This window comes from Lampetra fluviatilis, chromosome 45 (genome assembly GCF_964198595.1).
Source record: "Lampetra fluviatilis chromosome 45, kcLamFluv1.1, whole genome shotgun sequence".
Lineage (NCBI taxonomy): Eukaryota > Metazoa > Chordata > Hyperoartia > Petromyzontiformes > Petromyzontidae > Lampetra > Lampetra fluviatilis.
Window position 1 is genome coordinate 7,495,529 of NC_136319.1, and position 16,295 is coordinate 7,511,823.

General features: G+C 57.2%; 1 protein-coding gene across 1 annotated transcript in view; it reads right to left on the reverse strand.

The window, feature by feature from the left end:
- Positions 1-759: 759 nt before the first annotated feature.
- The window catches only part of PTEN (phosphatase and tensin homolog), a 41,001-nt gene continuing 25,465 nt past the window's right edge, over positions 760-16,295 (reverse strand). The window contains 3 exon segments of the mRNA XM_078876779.1: positions 760-4,668; positions 8,549-8,896; positions 13,502-13,662. Of these exon segments, the coding sequence (XP_078732905.1) occupies positions 4,105-4,668; positions 8,549-8,896; positions 13,502-13,662 (1,073 nt within the window). The 3' untranslated portion in view covers positions 760-4,104.

Consider the following 16,295-nt stretch of genomic DNA (forward strand, 5'->3'; position numbering starts at 1 on the left):
CCTCCTCTCCGTGTTTCCTTCACAAGGCCGGAGGGGCTTGCTTTGTTTTTGGAGTGAAGGGGAAAAATGTAAGTCTCCGGGCCGACAACTCTCCGACCAACTTGTTACTTTCCACCAAGTCGACCATTCGGCGGAGGCGGTGGAGCAGGGGAGGGGGGGCGGAGGTGCAGGGGGGGGCGGTGATGGGGAGGGGGGGGAGACGAACGTGCAGCCGGTTGTCTTCCTTAATAAGTGCGCAAAGTCGGAGAAAAAAAAAAGACGACGGACCGGAACCGAAATCAAATATATATATTTTTTGGCTGCCGGAAGACGCCCAAGCCAAGCCGCAGCCTTACACAGCCCAGCCTAGCCCAGCCTTACACAGCCTTCGCAGCTTTCAAAAGCTCAGCCCAGCCCTTCAAGAACCCAACCCAGCCCAGCCTTACACAACCCAGCCCTTCAAGAACCCTACCAAGCTCAGCCTTACACAGCCTTACACAGCCCAGCGCAGCCTTACACAGCCCAGCGCAGCCTTACACAGCCCAGCCCAGCCTTGCCCAGCCCAGCCTTACCCAGCCCAGCCCTTCAAGAACCCAACCCAGCCTTGCACAGCCCAGCCCAGCCTTTCCGCAGCCTTCACCCACGCAAAGAGACACCCAACCCTGGCCAGAGAAACAAAAAAAACTCTACCGGCCCAGGTGCAGACCTCTTGCCCACCCCTGCCCTGCCAAACACTTCCCCCGACCGCGAGCCTCCCCACCCACCATCCCACCCCTCTCCACAGTTAAACTTTGACGGATTTCTATTTCCGCTTGCTCAGGTCGCAACTCACTGATCGCCACGCGCAGCGCAACGCAAAGTGCTTCCCACACGAAGTTGAAACCACAGAGCCCACCCGCCGATCCCGTCGCCCAAAACCTACGGTGGTTATCAACCCTCGCGGCGGCTTCTGGCGAGCCGTTGAAGACGGCGGTCGCAGTCTGGGGACCCGCCTGTCTGTCTCTCCTTCCAATATCGGGGAGACACTGGGGGGGGGGGGGGCAGGGAGCTGTGACGCATTTTCAAATCGTCGTCGTCGTCGTCATCGACTACGAACTAATTTCCTTTAGAAATCGTTTTGTGTTTGCAGTTTGACGACCTTCCCTCCACTGCCGCCGTCTTCGATTAGCGCCGCTGGCTACGTACGGCACCATTGAGATTCGATGGACGTTCCCATTGACATTCAACGTACAACGCCATTGAAATTCAACGTACGACGCCATTGAAATTCAACGTACGACGCCATTGAGATTCAACGTACGACGCCATTGAAATTCAACGTACGACGCCATTGAAATTCAACGTACGACGCCATTGAGATTCAACGTACGACGCCATTGAAATTCAACGTGCGGTCCCATTGAGATTCAACGTGCGGTCCCATTGAAATTCAACATACGGTCCCATTGAAATTCAACGTACGACGCCATTGAAATTCAACGTACGACGCCATTCAAATTCAACGTGCGGTCCCATTGAGGTTCAACGTACGACGCCATTGAAATTTAACGTACGACGCCATTGAAATTCAACGTGCGGTCCCATTGAGGTTCAACGTACGACGCCATTGAAATTCAACGTACGACGCCATTGAAATTCAACGTACGACGCCATTGAAATTCAACGTACGACGCCATTGAGATTCAACGTACGACGCCATTTAAATTCAACGTACGACGCCATTGAAATTCAACGTACGGTCCCATTGAGATTCAACGTACGACGCCATTGAAATTCAACGTACAGTCCCATTGAGATTCAACGTACGGCGCCAATAAGTCTTCTTGGTTCTTTCGGTAAAGTCACGTAGAAGGGAAATAACATAATAAAATGATTTTATTATGTTTTTTTTTATTACCGAAAGAACCAAGAAGATGAATCCCTGCAGTCACGAAAGCTTTAAATCGAAAGGTCCCAATAAGGTTTGACGTACGGCGCCATTGACATTCGACGTACCCATCGCTTACGCTTTTCTTGGAATTGCTCTCTTACTCGATGCAGCGATCGTGCCGTGACGGTTACACCTGAAGACGGAGGCTTGTGTCGCCTCCGAAACGTCGTCATTTTTATTTTATTTTACTTTTATTAATTTAAATTTTTTTACCCACGTGACTTTACCGAAAAAACCCAAGAATACGAATTTGACGTACGGCGCCATTGAGGTTCAACGCACGTGCGGACTGCCGCTGCCGCCATTTGCCGATTCTGGTTAGCGTCTCTTTGGGGTCGTGGGATGGAGCGGGTGGGTGGGGGGTCGGGGGTGGGTGGGGGGGGTCACCGCTTTGGAGCCGCGCGCGTATCGCGGCCGTAATGCTTTGAGGACTTTTATTTTTGCTGCTGTCGCTGCTGCTGTTGCTGCTGCTGCTTCTGCCGAGAATGTGGAGTTTCGTTTAATCCGGGGGGGGGAGCGGTCGTCTGTGGTGTCTCTGTACTTCCTGTGCGTGTGTGTCGATCTCTGCGTGTGTGTGTCTGTATCTGCGTCTCTTTACGTGTGTGTGTTTATATCTGGTCTTTGTCTGTGTGTGTCTGTACCTGTATCTGTGTGTGTGTATCTGTGTGTGTCTCTGTGTGTGTGCCTCTGTGAGTGTCTCTGTGTGTGTATCTGTGTGTGCCTCTGTGAGTGTCTCTATGTGTGTCTCTGTGTGTGTCTCTGTGTGTGTCTCTGTGTGTGTTTGTAACTGCGCATGTACCTGCCTGTGCGCCTCTAAAATCAACGGCGGACATGAACGCCTCCACCATTCCTCCCTCCCTCCCTTCTTCGTAAAACAGAAACCCAGAAAGACGACCACCGCCACTGCCGTCACATTCACGTCGAGTGAGAACGCTTCACCCACACCACCGCCCCCCTGTACGCTCTCTCATCAAACCGAGCCCGTCAGGGCTGCGGAGAGAGGGGCAAGGAACGGGGAGAGGAGCGGCGACGATGAGACCGCCCGTAGATTCTTGCGTGCAGTTGCGTTTAAGCTCTCTCCATCTCTCACCATCGAATACCCCGCACGCTTTTGTACAATACAAAAAGAATCCTCCAAAAGTGGGTTTCACAACCACCACCACCACCATCACCACCACCTCCACCCACTTTCCTCTCCTCCACGTCGTTATATATATATATATTTTTTAAAACAAAGCCTCTTTATTTTTCTCCGCTGTCTCGCGGTGTCCACCCTCCCCTCTCTTCCTCCTCTTGTTATATTTTATATTTATTCTGCCGACGGAAGAGGGGAGGTTTTTTTTCTTCTTTTCTTGTCGTCGTCGTCATCATCATCCGTTTTTTCCGCCACTCCAACCACCGTCGTTTTCATCATCGGTGCCCACTGCCTCCACCCCCTCTCTCTCTCTACAACCGGGAGAGCTCAGGAGATAGGCGGCTCCGTCACATTCTCATCACCGGTGGAGGGTGGAGGTTACGGGGGGGAGGGAACGGGATGATTGTTTTCCTTCCTCCGTCACCAGTTCCCATCTTCATCGTCATCTCGTTCATCCCGGCTGAAGTTCAAGGCTCTCCTTCTCCACGTGCGCATCACGTCATCACCATCTCCCCTTATCCATCTCCCTACCAAAGCGTCACACCATCACCATCTCCCCCATCTCTCTCCCTACTAAAGTGTCACATCACCACCATCTCCCCCATCTCTCTCCCTACCAACGCATCATAACCACCATCCCTTCTCTCACTGCGCTATCACTCACTCATCCCTCATCCTCCCTCCCCTCCCTGTTTCTCTTCACCACAATCCCCCCCCTCTCCTCTCGCTCCTCCCATCTCCCACATCTCTCTCCCTACCAACGCATCACACTACCATCCCCCCATCTCTCTCCCTACCAATGTGTCACACCACCATCTCCCCCATCTCTCTCCCTGACAAAGCATCACATCATCACCATCTCCCCCATCTCTCTCCCTACCTCATCCTCCCCGTGTCTCCACCTCCTCCTCATCTCATCCTCCTCCATTATCTCCTCCATTATCTCCTCCTCCTCCTCCATCTCCTCCTCATCCTCCCCGTGTCTCCACCTCCACCTCCATCATCATCACCGCCCGCCCCACTCCGCGTGCCGTGTCTCTCTCTCTCTCTCTCTCCGCCGTCACACCTTGGTGATCTGCTGCTGCTGCTGCTCGGGGTCCATGGTGTCCATCTCGGGGTCCGACTCGGACGTGTCCGAGTAGTGGAAGTCTTCGGCGTCCGCGTCCGGCAGGTCCGCCGGACAGAGACCCGCACCAACGCCACCACCAACGCCACCACCGCCAACAACGCCGTAGCAGTCACCGCCACCACCGGGAATCGGGGCCGGGGGTCGACCGCCCGGCCCGACCGCGGCTCCACCACCGTGCTGCTGCTGCTGCTGGTGGTGGTGAAGGTGGAGGTGCTGATGGTGGTGGTGGTGGTGGTGTCCACCACCGCCGCCCGCCATCCACGCAGTCGTCCCCGCAGCGCCGCCGCCATCGGCAGCGCCGCAGATGGAGGAGGAGGAGGGGGGAGGCCTCTCGCCCCCCTGGGGAGGAGGCTGCGTGGGGCCCGGGCTGTTGGCCAGCGACGAGGTGGAGGACCACGAGGAGGAGGAGGCCATTGCCGCTGCGGCGGCGGCCGTGTCGGCGGCGGCCGCATCGGCCACTCGCTCCTCGCTCGCCGCTGTGAAGTAGAGCTTCACCTGGTGGGGGGGGGGGGGAGACATGGGGGGGGGGGGTAGACACGGGGGGGGAGACACGGGGGGGGGGAGACACAGGGGGGGAGACACGGGGGGGGAGACATGGGGGGGGGGGAGACACGGGGGGGGGGGTAGACACGGAGGGGGAGACACGGGGGGGGGGAGACACGGGGGGGGAGACACGGGGGGGGAGACACGGGGGGGGGGAGACACGGGGGGGGGAGGAGACACGGGGGGGGAGACATGGGGGGGGGAGACACGGGGGGGGGGAGACACGGGGGGGGGAGGAGACACGGGGGGGGAGACACGGGGGGGGGAGACACGGGGGGGGGGGAGACACGGGGGGGGGGACATGGGGGGGGAGACACGGGGAGGGAGAGACACGGGGGGGGAGAGACACGGGGGGGGAGACACGGGGGGGGGGAGACACGGGGGGGGGAGACACGGGGGGGAGGGAGACACGGGGGGGGAGACATGGGGGGGGAGACACGGGGGGGGGGAGACACGGGGGGGGGGAGACACGGGGGGGGGGAGACACGGGGGGGGGGTGAGACACGGGGGGGGGTGAGACACGGGGGGGGAGACACGGGGGGGGGGAGACACAGGGGGGGAGACACGGGGGGGGAGACATGGGGGGGGGGAGACACGGGGGGGGGGTAGACACGGAGGGGGAGACACGGGGGGGGGGAGACACGGGGGGGGAGACACGGGGGGGGAGACACGGGGGGGGGGAGACACGGGGGGGGGAGGAGACACGGGGGGGGAGACATGGGGGGGGGAGACACGGGGGGGGGGAGACACGGGGGGGGGAGGAGACACGGGGGGGGAGACACGGGGGGGGGAGACACGGGGGGGGGGGAGACACGGGGGGGGGGACATGGGGGGGGAGACACGGGGAGGGAGAGACACGGGGGGGGAGAGACACGGGGGGGGAGACACGGGGGGGGGGAGACACGGGGGGGGGAGACACGGGGGGGAGGGAGACACGGGGGGGGAGACATGGGGGGGGAGACACGGGGGGGGGGAGACACGGGGGGGGGGAGACACGGGGGGGGGGAGACACGGGGGGGGGGTAGACACGGGGGGGGGGTGAGACACGGGGGGGGGAGACACGGGGGGGGGAGACACGGGGGGGGGGAGACACGGGGGGGGGGAGACACGGGGGGGGGGAGACACGGGGGGGGGGTGAGACACGGGGGGGGGTGAGACACGGGGGGGGGGAGACACGGGGGGGGGGAGACACGGGGGGGGGGAGACACGGGGGGGGGGAGACACGGGGGGGGGGGTAGACACGGGGGGGGAGACACGGGGGGGGTAGACACGGGGGGGTAGACACGGGGGGGGGAGACACGGGGGGGGAGACACGGGGGGGGAGACACGGGGGGGGGGAGACACGGGGGGGGGGGGTAGACATGGGGGGGGAGACACGGGGGGGTAGACACGGGGGGGGAGAGACACGGGGGGGGGGTAGACATGGGGGGGGTAGACACGGGGGGGGGAGACACGGGGGGGGGAGACACGGGGGGGGGGAGACACGGGGGGGGAGACATGGGGGGGGGGGGAGACACGGGGGGGGAGACATGGGGGGGGGAGAGACACGGGGGGGGAGACACGGGGGGGGGAGACACGGGGGGGGTAGACACGGGGGGGGGGGGGGATGAGGGAGAAAGAGACGGCGTTTAAATCCAGCCTTGGGCGACCGACACGGCCATCTTGAACCTCACCCCACTGAACACGACCATCTTGAACCTCACCCCACTGAACACGACCATCTTGAACCTCACCCCACTGAACACGGCCATCTTGAACCTCACCCCACTGGACACAGCCATCTTGAACCTCACCCCACTGAACACGGCCATCTTGAACCTCACCCCACTGGACACGGCCATCTTGAACCTCACCCCACTGAACACGGCCATCTTGAACCTCACCCCACTGGACACGGCCATCTTGAACCTCACCCCACTGGACACGGCCATCTTGAACCTCACCCCACTGGACACGGCCATCTTGAACCTCACCCCACTGGACACGGCCATCTTGAACCTCACCCCACTGAACACGGCCATCTTGAACCTCACCCCACTGGACACGGCCATCTTGAACCTCACCCCACTGAACACGGCCATCTTGAACCTCACCCCACTGAACACGGCCATCTTGAACCTCACCCCACTGAACACGGCCATCTTGAACCTCACCCCACTGGACACGGCCATCTTGAACCTCACCACACTGAACACGACCATCTTGAACCTCACCCCACGGCCATCTTGAACCTCACCCCACTGAACACGACCATCTTGAACCTCACCACACTGGACACGGCCATCTTGAACCTCACCCCACGGCCATCTTGAACCTCACCCCCCTGGACACGGCCATCTTGAACCTCACCCCCCCGAACACGGCCATCTTGAACCTCACCCCACGGCCATCTTGAACCTCACCCCACTGAACACGGCCATCTTGAACCTCACCCCACGGCCATCTTGAACCTCACCCACTGGACACGGCCATCTTGAACCTCACCCCACTGAACACGGCCATCTTGAACCTCACCCCACTGAACACGGCCATCTTGAACCTCACCCCACTGAACACGGCCATCTTGAACCTCACCCCACTGGACACGGCCATCTTGAACCTCACCCCACTGGACACGGCCATCTTGAACCTCACCCCACTGAACACGGCCATCTTGAACCTCACCCCACTGGACACGGCCATCTTGAACCTCACCCCACTGGACACGGCCATCTTGAACCTCACCCCACTGGAACGGCCATCTTGAACCTCACCCCACTGGACACGGCCATCTTGAACCTCACCCCACTGGACACGGCCATCTTGAACCTCACCCCACTGAACACGGCCATCTTGAACCTCACCCACTGAACACGGCCATCGTGAACCTCACCCCACGGCCATCTTGAACCTCACCCCACTGAACACGACCATCTTGAACCTCACCCACTGAACACGGCCATCTTGAACCTCACCCCACGGCCATCTTGAACCTCACCCCACGGCCATCGTGAACCTCACCCCACTGAACACGGCCATCATGAACCTCAACACGGCCATCTTGAACCTCACCCCACTAAACACGGCCATCATGAACCTCACCCACTGAACACGGCCATCTTGAACCTCACCCACTGAACACGGCCATCTTGAACCTCACCCCACGGCCATCTTGAACCTCACCCCACGGCCATCGTGAACCTCACCCCACGGCCATCTTGAACCTCACCCCACTGAACACGGCCATCATGAACCTCAACACGGCCATCTTGAACCTCACCCCACTGAACACGGCCATCATGAACCTCACCCACTGAACACGGCCATCTTGAACCTCACCCACTGAACACGGCCATCTTGAACCTCACCCCACGGCCATCTTGAACCTCACCCCACGGCCATCGTGAACCTCACCCCACGGCCATCTTGAACCTCACCCCACTGAACACGGCCATCATGAACCTCAACACGGCCATCTTGAACCTCACCCCACTGAACACGGCCATCATGAACCTCAACACGGCCATCATGAACCTCACCCCACGGCCATCGTGAACCTCACCCCACGGCCATCTTGAACCTCACCCACTGAACACGGCCATCATGAACCTCAACACGGCCATCTTGAACCTCACCCCACTGAACACGGCCATCATGAACCTCAACACGGCCATCTTGAACCTCACCCCACTGAACACGGCCATCATGAACCTCAACACGGCCATCATGAACCTCACCCCACGGCCATCGTGAACCTCACCCCACGGCCATCGTGAACCTCACCCCACGGCCATCTTGAACCTCACCCACTGAACACGGCCATCGTGACCCCCCCCCCTCCCGCCCCCCTCACCTTGAAGTTGGGAGAAAAGCACTTGTTGGCCTTGTCCTTGTTGGCCTTGTCCAGCTCCGCCTTGCTGAGGGTGAGCGTCAGGAAGCGCGTCACTCCCCCTGGACCGACCTCCAGCTGCACGCAAGCCGGAGCGCCCCCCACACCCCCCCCGGACAACCCGGGGGGGGGCCCCGGAGCCCCCCCCACGGCGGAGGCTGCTGCTGCCCCCCCCACGGTGGCCCCCCCACCGGCGTCGGGGGGGGCTCCGTTGAGGCCGGTGGGGGGGGCACCGATGTAGCCGCCCCCCACGCCGCCGCTAGAGGGGAGCCCCTCCTGGATGAAGAAGGTGTTGATCCAGAAGTGGAACATCTACACACGAGTGTGGGGGTGGAGAGTGGGGGGGAGAGTGGGGAGAGGGAGGGAGGAGGGGGGTGGGGAGAGGGGGGGAGAGTGGGGAGAGAGAGAGGAGAGAGAGGGTGGGGAGAGTGGGGGGAGAGTGGGGAGAGAGAGAGGAGAGAGAGGGTGGGGAGAGTGGGGGAGAGAGAGGGGGGAGAGAGAGGGGGGAGGGGGAGAAAGAGGGGGTGGGGAAAGTGGTGGGGAGAGGGGGGGGGAGAGGGGGGGGAGTGGGGAGAGAGTGGGGGAGGGAGGGAGGAGGGGGGTGGGGAGAGTGGGGGAGAGAAGGGGGAGAAAGAGGGGGGAGAGAGAGGGGGGAGGGGGAGAAAGAGGGGGTGGGGAAAGTGGTGGGGAGAGGGGGGGGGAGAGGGGGGGGAGTGGGGAGAGAGAGGGGGGAGAGAGGGGAGAGAGAGGGTGGGGAGAGTGGGGGGAGGGAGAGGAGAGAGAGGGGGGAGAGTGGGGAGAGAGTGGGGGAGGGAGGGAGGAGGGGGGTGGGGAGAGTGGGGGGGAGAGTGGGGAGAGGGGGGGAGAGGGGGGTGGAGAGTGGGGGGGAGAGTGGGGAGAGGGGGGGAGAGGGGGGTGGGGAGAGGGGGGGAGAGTGGGGAGAGAGAGGGGAGAGAGAGGGTGGGGAGAGTGGGGGAGGGAGGGAGGAGGGGGGTGGGGAGAGTGGGGGAGAGAGAGGGGAGGGGGGTGAGGAGAGTGGGGGGAGAAGGGGGAGAAAGAGGGGGGAGAGAGAGGGGGGAGAGGGTGAAAGAGGGGGTGGGGAAAGTGGTGGGGAGAGGGGGGGAGAGAGGGGGGGGGGGAGTGGGGAGAGAGAGGGGGGAGGGAGGGGGGTGAGGAGAGTGGGGGGAGAGGGGGGAAGAGAGAGGGGGGAGGGAGGGGGTGGGGAGAGTGGGGGGAGAGAGGGGGGGGAGAGAGTGGGGGGGAGGGGGGTGAGGAGAGGTGGGGGAGAGTGGGGAGAAAGAGGGAGGAGAGTGGGGGGAGAGAGTGGGGGGGAGGGGGGTGGGGAGAGGGGGGGGAGAGTGGGGGGAGAGGGGGGAAAAGTGGGAGAGAGGGGGGGAGTGGGGGTGGGGGGAGAGAGTGAGGGGAGAGTGGGGGAGAGAGGGGGGAGTGGGGGAAGGGGGGGGGAGGAAAGGGAGAGGGGGGGAGTTTCAAGTTCAAGTTTTATGAATTAGGCATCGCCCTGTGAGCCACGTGGCTCTTGATTCGGGTGCAAACGCAACAAACTAAACGTGAACACAGAAACACCTTCAAACGACGACGCTTAACAGAAACATTCTGGAATAAACCAGAAACTCGTAAAGAAAACCCAAAGTGGTGCAAGTCAACAATAACAACAATGAGACAATTTAGACTAACCAGATGTTTTCTAATCACCAAAACGAAGCTATGAAAACGATGTAACAACGGTAATCGTAGGAAGTGCGATTCAAATTTAACAATAAACGATAAACATAACACGTACGACCAAACTTGCAGCCATAGCTGGCAGCATGAGTCACTCCCAGTGTATGATGAGTGAGTGAGTAAGTGGTAGTGTGAGTGAGTCAGTGGTCGTGTGAGTGAGTCAGTGGTAGTGTGAGTCAGTGTATGTGTGAGTGAGTGAGTCAGTGTGTGATGTGTGAGTGAGTCAGTGTATGATGTGTGAGTGAGTCACTGTATGATGAGTGAGTGAGTCAGTGGTAGTGTGCGTGAGTCAGTGGTAGTGTGAGTGAGTCAGTGGTCGCGTGAGTGAGCGTATGATGTGTGAGTGAGTCAGTGGTAGTGTGAGTGAGTCAGTGGTAGTGTGAGTGAGTGGTAGTGTGAGTGAGTCAGTGATAGTGTGAGTGAGTCAGTGATAGTGTGAGTGAGTCAGTGATAGTGTGAGTCGGTGGTAGTGTGAGTGAGCCAGTGGTAGTGTGAGTGAGTCAGTGGTAGTGTGAGTGTATGATGTGTGAGTGAGCCAGTGGTAGTGTGAGTGAGTCAGTGGTAGTGTGAGTGAGTCAGTGGTAGTGTGAGTGTATGATGTGTGAGTGAGCCAGTGGCAGTGTGAGTGAGTCAGTGGTAGTGTGAGTGAGTGTATGATGTGTGAGTGAGTGAGTGTATGATGTGTGAGTGAGTGAGTGTATGATGTGTGAGTGAGTGAGTGTATGATGTGTGAGTGAGTGAGTGTATGATGTGTGAGTGAGTGTATGATGTGTGAGTGAGTGAGTGTATGATGTGTGAGTGAGTGAGTGTATGATGTGTGAGTGAGTGTATGATGTGTGAGTGAGTGAGTGTATGATGTGTGAGTGAGTGAGTGTATGATGTGTGAGTGAGTGAGTGTATGATGTGTGAGTGAGTGAGTGTATGATGTGTGAGTGAGTGAGTGTGTGATGTGTGAGTGAGTGAGTGTATGATGTGTGAGTGAGTTAGTGTATGATGTGTGAGTGAGTGTATGATGTGTGAGTGAATGTATGATGTGTGAGTGAGTGAGTGTATGATGTGTGAGTGAGTGTATGATGTGTGAGTGAGTGTATGATGTGTGAGTGAGTGAGTGTATGATGTGTGAGTGAGTGAGTGTATGATGTGTGAGTGAGTGAGTGTATGATGTGTGAGTGAGTGAGTGTATGATGTGTGAGTGAGTGAGTGTATGATGTGTGAGTGAGTGAGTGTATGATGTGTGAGTGAGTGAGTGTATGATGTGTGAGTGAGTGAGTGTATGATGTGTGAGTGAGTGAGTGTATGATGTGTGAGTGAGTGAGTGTATGATGTGTGAGTGAGTGAGTGTATGATGTGTGAGTGAGTGAGTGTATGATGTGTGAGTGAGTGAGTGAGTGTGTGATGTGTGAGTGAGTGAGTGTATGATGTGTGAGTGAGTGAGTGTATGATGTGTGAGTGAGTGAGTGTATGATGTGTGAGTGAGTGTATGATGTGTGAGTGAGTGAGTGTATGATGTGTGAGTGAGTGAGTGTATGATGTGTGAGTGAGTGTATGATGTGTGAGTGAGTGAGTGTATGATATGTGAGTGAGTGAGTGTATGATGTGTGAGTGAGTGAGTGTATGATGTGTGAGTGAGTGTATGATGTGTGAGTGAGTGAGTGTATGATATGTGAGTGAGTGAGTGTATGATGTGTGAGTGAGTGAGTGTATGATGTGTGAGTGAGTGAGTGTATTATGTGTGAGTAAGTGAGTGTATGATGTGTGAGTGAGTGAGTGAGTGTATGATGTGTGAGTGAGTGAGTGTATGATGTGTGAGTGAGAGAGTGTATGATGTGTGAGTGAGTGAGTGAGTGTATGATGTGTGAGTGAGTGAGTGTATGATGTGTGAGTGAGTGAGTGTATGATGTGTGAGTGAGTGAGTGTATGATGTGTGAGTGAGTGAGTGTATGATGTGTGAGTGAGTGAGTGTATGATGTGTGAGTGAGTGAGTGAGTGTATGATGTGTGAGTGAGTGAGTGTATGATGTGTGAGTGAGTGAGTGTATGATGTGTGAGTGAGTGAGTGTATGATGTGTGAGTGAGTGAGTGTATGATGTGTGAGTGAGTGAGTGTATGATGTGTGAGTGAGTGAGTGTATGATGTGTGAGTGAGTGAGTGTATGATGTGTGAGTGAGTGAGTGTATGATGTGTGAGTGAGAGAGTGTATGATTTGTGAGTGAGTGAATGTATGATGTGTGAGTGAGTGAGTGTATGATGTGTGAGTGAGTGAGTGTATGATGTGTGTGTGAGTGAGTGTATGATGTGTGAGTGAGTGAGTGTATGATGTGTGAGTGAGTGAGTGTATGATGTGTGAGTGAGTGAGTGTTTGATGTGTGAGTGAGTGAGTGTATGATGTGTGAGTGAGTGTATGATGTGTGAGTGAGTGAGTGTATGATGTGTGAGTGAGTGAGTGTATGATGTGTGAGTGAGTGAGTGTATGATGTGTGAGTGAGTGAGTGTATGATGTGTGAGTGAGTGAGTGTATGATGTGTGAGTGAGTGAGTGTATGATGTGTGAGTGAGTGTATGATGTGTGAGTGAGTGAGTGTATGATGTGTGAGTGAGTGAGTGTATGATGTGTGAGTGAGTCAGTGGTAGTGTGAGTGAGTCAGTGGTAGTGTGAGTGAGTCAGTGTATGATGTGTGAGTGAGTGAGTGTATGATGTGTGAGTGAGTGAGTGTATGATGTGTGAGTGAGTGAGTGTATGATGTGTGAGTGAGTGAGTGTATGATGTGTGAATGAGTCAGTGGTAGTGTGAGTGAGTCAGTGGTAGTGTGAGTGAGTCAGTGTATGATGTGTGAGTGTATGATGTGTGAGAGAGTCAGTGTATGTGTGAGTGAGTCAGTGGTAGTGTGAGTGAGTCAGTGGTAGTGTGAGTGAGTCAGTGGTAGTGTGAGTGAGTGTATGATGGGTGAGTGAGCGAGTGAGCGTATGTGTGAGTGAGTCAGTGGTCGTGTGAGTGAGTGTATGATGTGTGAGTGAGTCAGTGTATGATGTGTGAGTGAGTCAGTGGTAGTAGTGTGAGTGAGTGAGTCAGTGTATGATGTGTGAGTGAGTCAGTGGTAGTGTGTGTGTGTCTGTGTGTGTGTATCTGTGTGTGTGTGTGTGTCTGTGTGTGTGTCTGTGTGTGTAGCAGAAGCCACCTTTTTCATCATCATGTTCTGCTTGTTGAAGAACTCCATCTTGACGTCCTCACAGAGGAGTAACGCCCGAGGCAGCGTGAAGACCAAGCAGCGGTCCTCCCTCCTCACGCACGGCAACGACAGCAGCTTCATCTTCTCCTTGTACACCACCAGGTGTGGGTCTAACACACACACACACACAGGTAGATACATCCATACACTACACTATACACTACATTATACACTACACTACACACTACTTTATACACTACACTACACACTATACACTACACACTACATACACTACACACTACATACACTATACACTACACACTACACTATACACTACACTGACTTACTGTTAGTATCTCAGCTTCTTGGAGAGTATATTTAGTCTATTGATGATATTGATGTAGTTGATATTTTAGTTTTTTTACGTGGTGGTACGTTGTCATACGACGATCAAATCCGCGGCGAACATCATCGTCCTCACGGCGGATATTCGTCTGGGCCCATCGGACAAAAGCGGTGGGGGGGGGGGGGAGGCGGTCAACTCATTGTCAAGCGGCGCTTTTGGAACGAAGCCGATCCTGCGGGTCCGTCTGGAACGCTCTTGCCTCCGTACCGCTCTCGGGGGAGCTATCGGAGCTGCTTCCGCTTTGAAATCGTCGGCCAGACCGAGAAACTCGTTTCGTCTTCTTGGTTCTTTCGGTAAAGTCGTCACGTAGAAGGGAAGTAATAAAGTAATACAAATAAAACACAATAAGATAATTCTCACGACGTTTCGGCCACAACGCAAGCAGCCGTCCCTCAGGTGAAAACCAGGTCCGTCGAGGCGACAGCGTCTGAATGAACCGATTTGATGCGTTTGGTTTGTGGACCTTCCCTCTCCCCGCCACCCCCCGGCATCGGCAATTAGCGTGGCTGGCTACGCAAGAGGTTGAACGCACGCAGGGAGAGAGACACACTGACACGCAGAGAGACCCACAGAGACGCAGAGAGACCCACAGACACGCAGAGAGACCCACAGAGACGCAGAGAGACCCACAGAGACGCAGAGAGACCCACAGACACGCAGAGAGACCCACAGAGACGCAGAGAGACCCACAGAGACGCAGAGAGACCCACAGACACGCAGAGAGACCCACAGAGACGCAGAGAGACCCACAGACACTCAGAGAGACCCACAGAGACGCAGAGAGACCCACAGAGACGCAGAGAGACCCACAGAGACGCAGAGAGACCCACAGAGACGCAGAGAGACCCACAGAGACGCAGAGAGACCCACAGACACACAGAGAGACCCACAGAGACGCAGAGAGACCCACAGAGACGCAGAGAGACCCACAGAGACGCAGAGAGACCCACAGAGACGCAGAGAGACCCACAGACACGCAGAGAGACCCACAGAGACGCAGAGAGACCCACAGAGACGCAGAGAGACCCACAGAGACGCAGAGAAACCCACAGAGACGCAGAGAGACCCACAAAGACGTAGAGAGACCCACAGAGACGCAGAGAGACCCACAGAGACGCAGAGAGACCCACAGAGACGCAGAGAGACCCACAGAGACACAGAGAGACCCACAGAGACGCAGAGAGACCCACAGAGACGCAGAGAGACCCACAGACACGCAGAGAGACCCACAGAGACGCAGAGAGACCCACAGAGACGCAGAGAGACCCACAGAGACGCAGAGAGACCCACAGAGACGCAGAGAGACCCACAGCGACGCAGAGAGACCCACAGAGACGCAGAGAGACCCACAGAGACGCAGAGAGACCCACAGAGACGCAGAGAGACCCACAGAGACGCAGAGAGACACAATGACACGCAGAGAGACCCACAGAGACGCAGAGAGACCCACAGAGACGCAGAGAGACCCACAGAGACGCAGAGAGATACACAGAGACGCAGAGAGACCCACAGAGACGCAGAGAGACACAATGACCCACAGAGAGACCCACAGAGACGCAGAGAGACCCACAGAGACGCAGAGAGACCCACAGACACACAGAGAGACCCACAGAGACGCAGAGAGACCCACAGAGACGCAGAGAGACCCACAGACACGCACAGACACCCATAGAGACCCACATACACCCAGAGACATCGAGACCCACAGACACCCAGACCCACAGAGACCCACAGACACCCACAGACACCCACAGACACCCACACACACCCAGACACACAGAGACCCACACACACCCAGACAGACCCACAGACACCCACAGACACCCACAGACACCCAGACACAGAGACCCACAGACACACATAGAGACCCACATACACCCAGAGACATCGAGACCCACAGACACCCAGACCCAGAGACCCACAGACACCCACAGACACCCAGACCCACAGAGACCCACAGACAAACATAGAGACCCACAGAGACCCACAGACACCCAGACCCACACACACCCAGACACACAGAGACCCACAGACACCCACAGAGACCCACACACACCCAGACACACAGAGACCCACACACACCCAGACAGACCCACAGACACCCACAGACACCCAGACACCCAGACCCACAGAGACCCACAGACACCCATAGAGACCCACATACACCCAGAGACATCGAGACCCACAGACACCCAGACCCACAGAGACCCACAGACACCCACAGACACCCAGACCCACAGAGACCCACAGACAAACATAGAGACCCACAGAGACCCACAGACACCCAGACCCACAGAGACCCACAGACACCCATAGAGACCCACAGAGACCCACAGACACCCAGACCCACAGAGACCCACAGACACCCATAGAGACACACAGAGACCCACAGACACC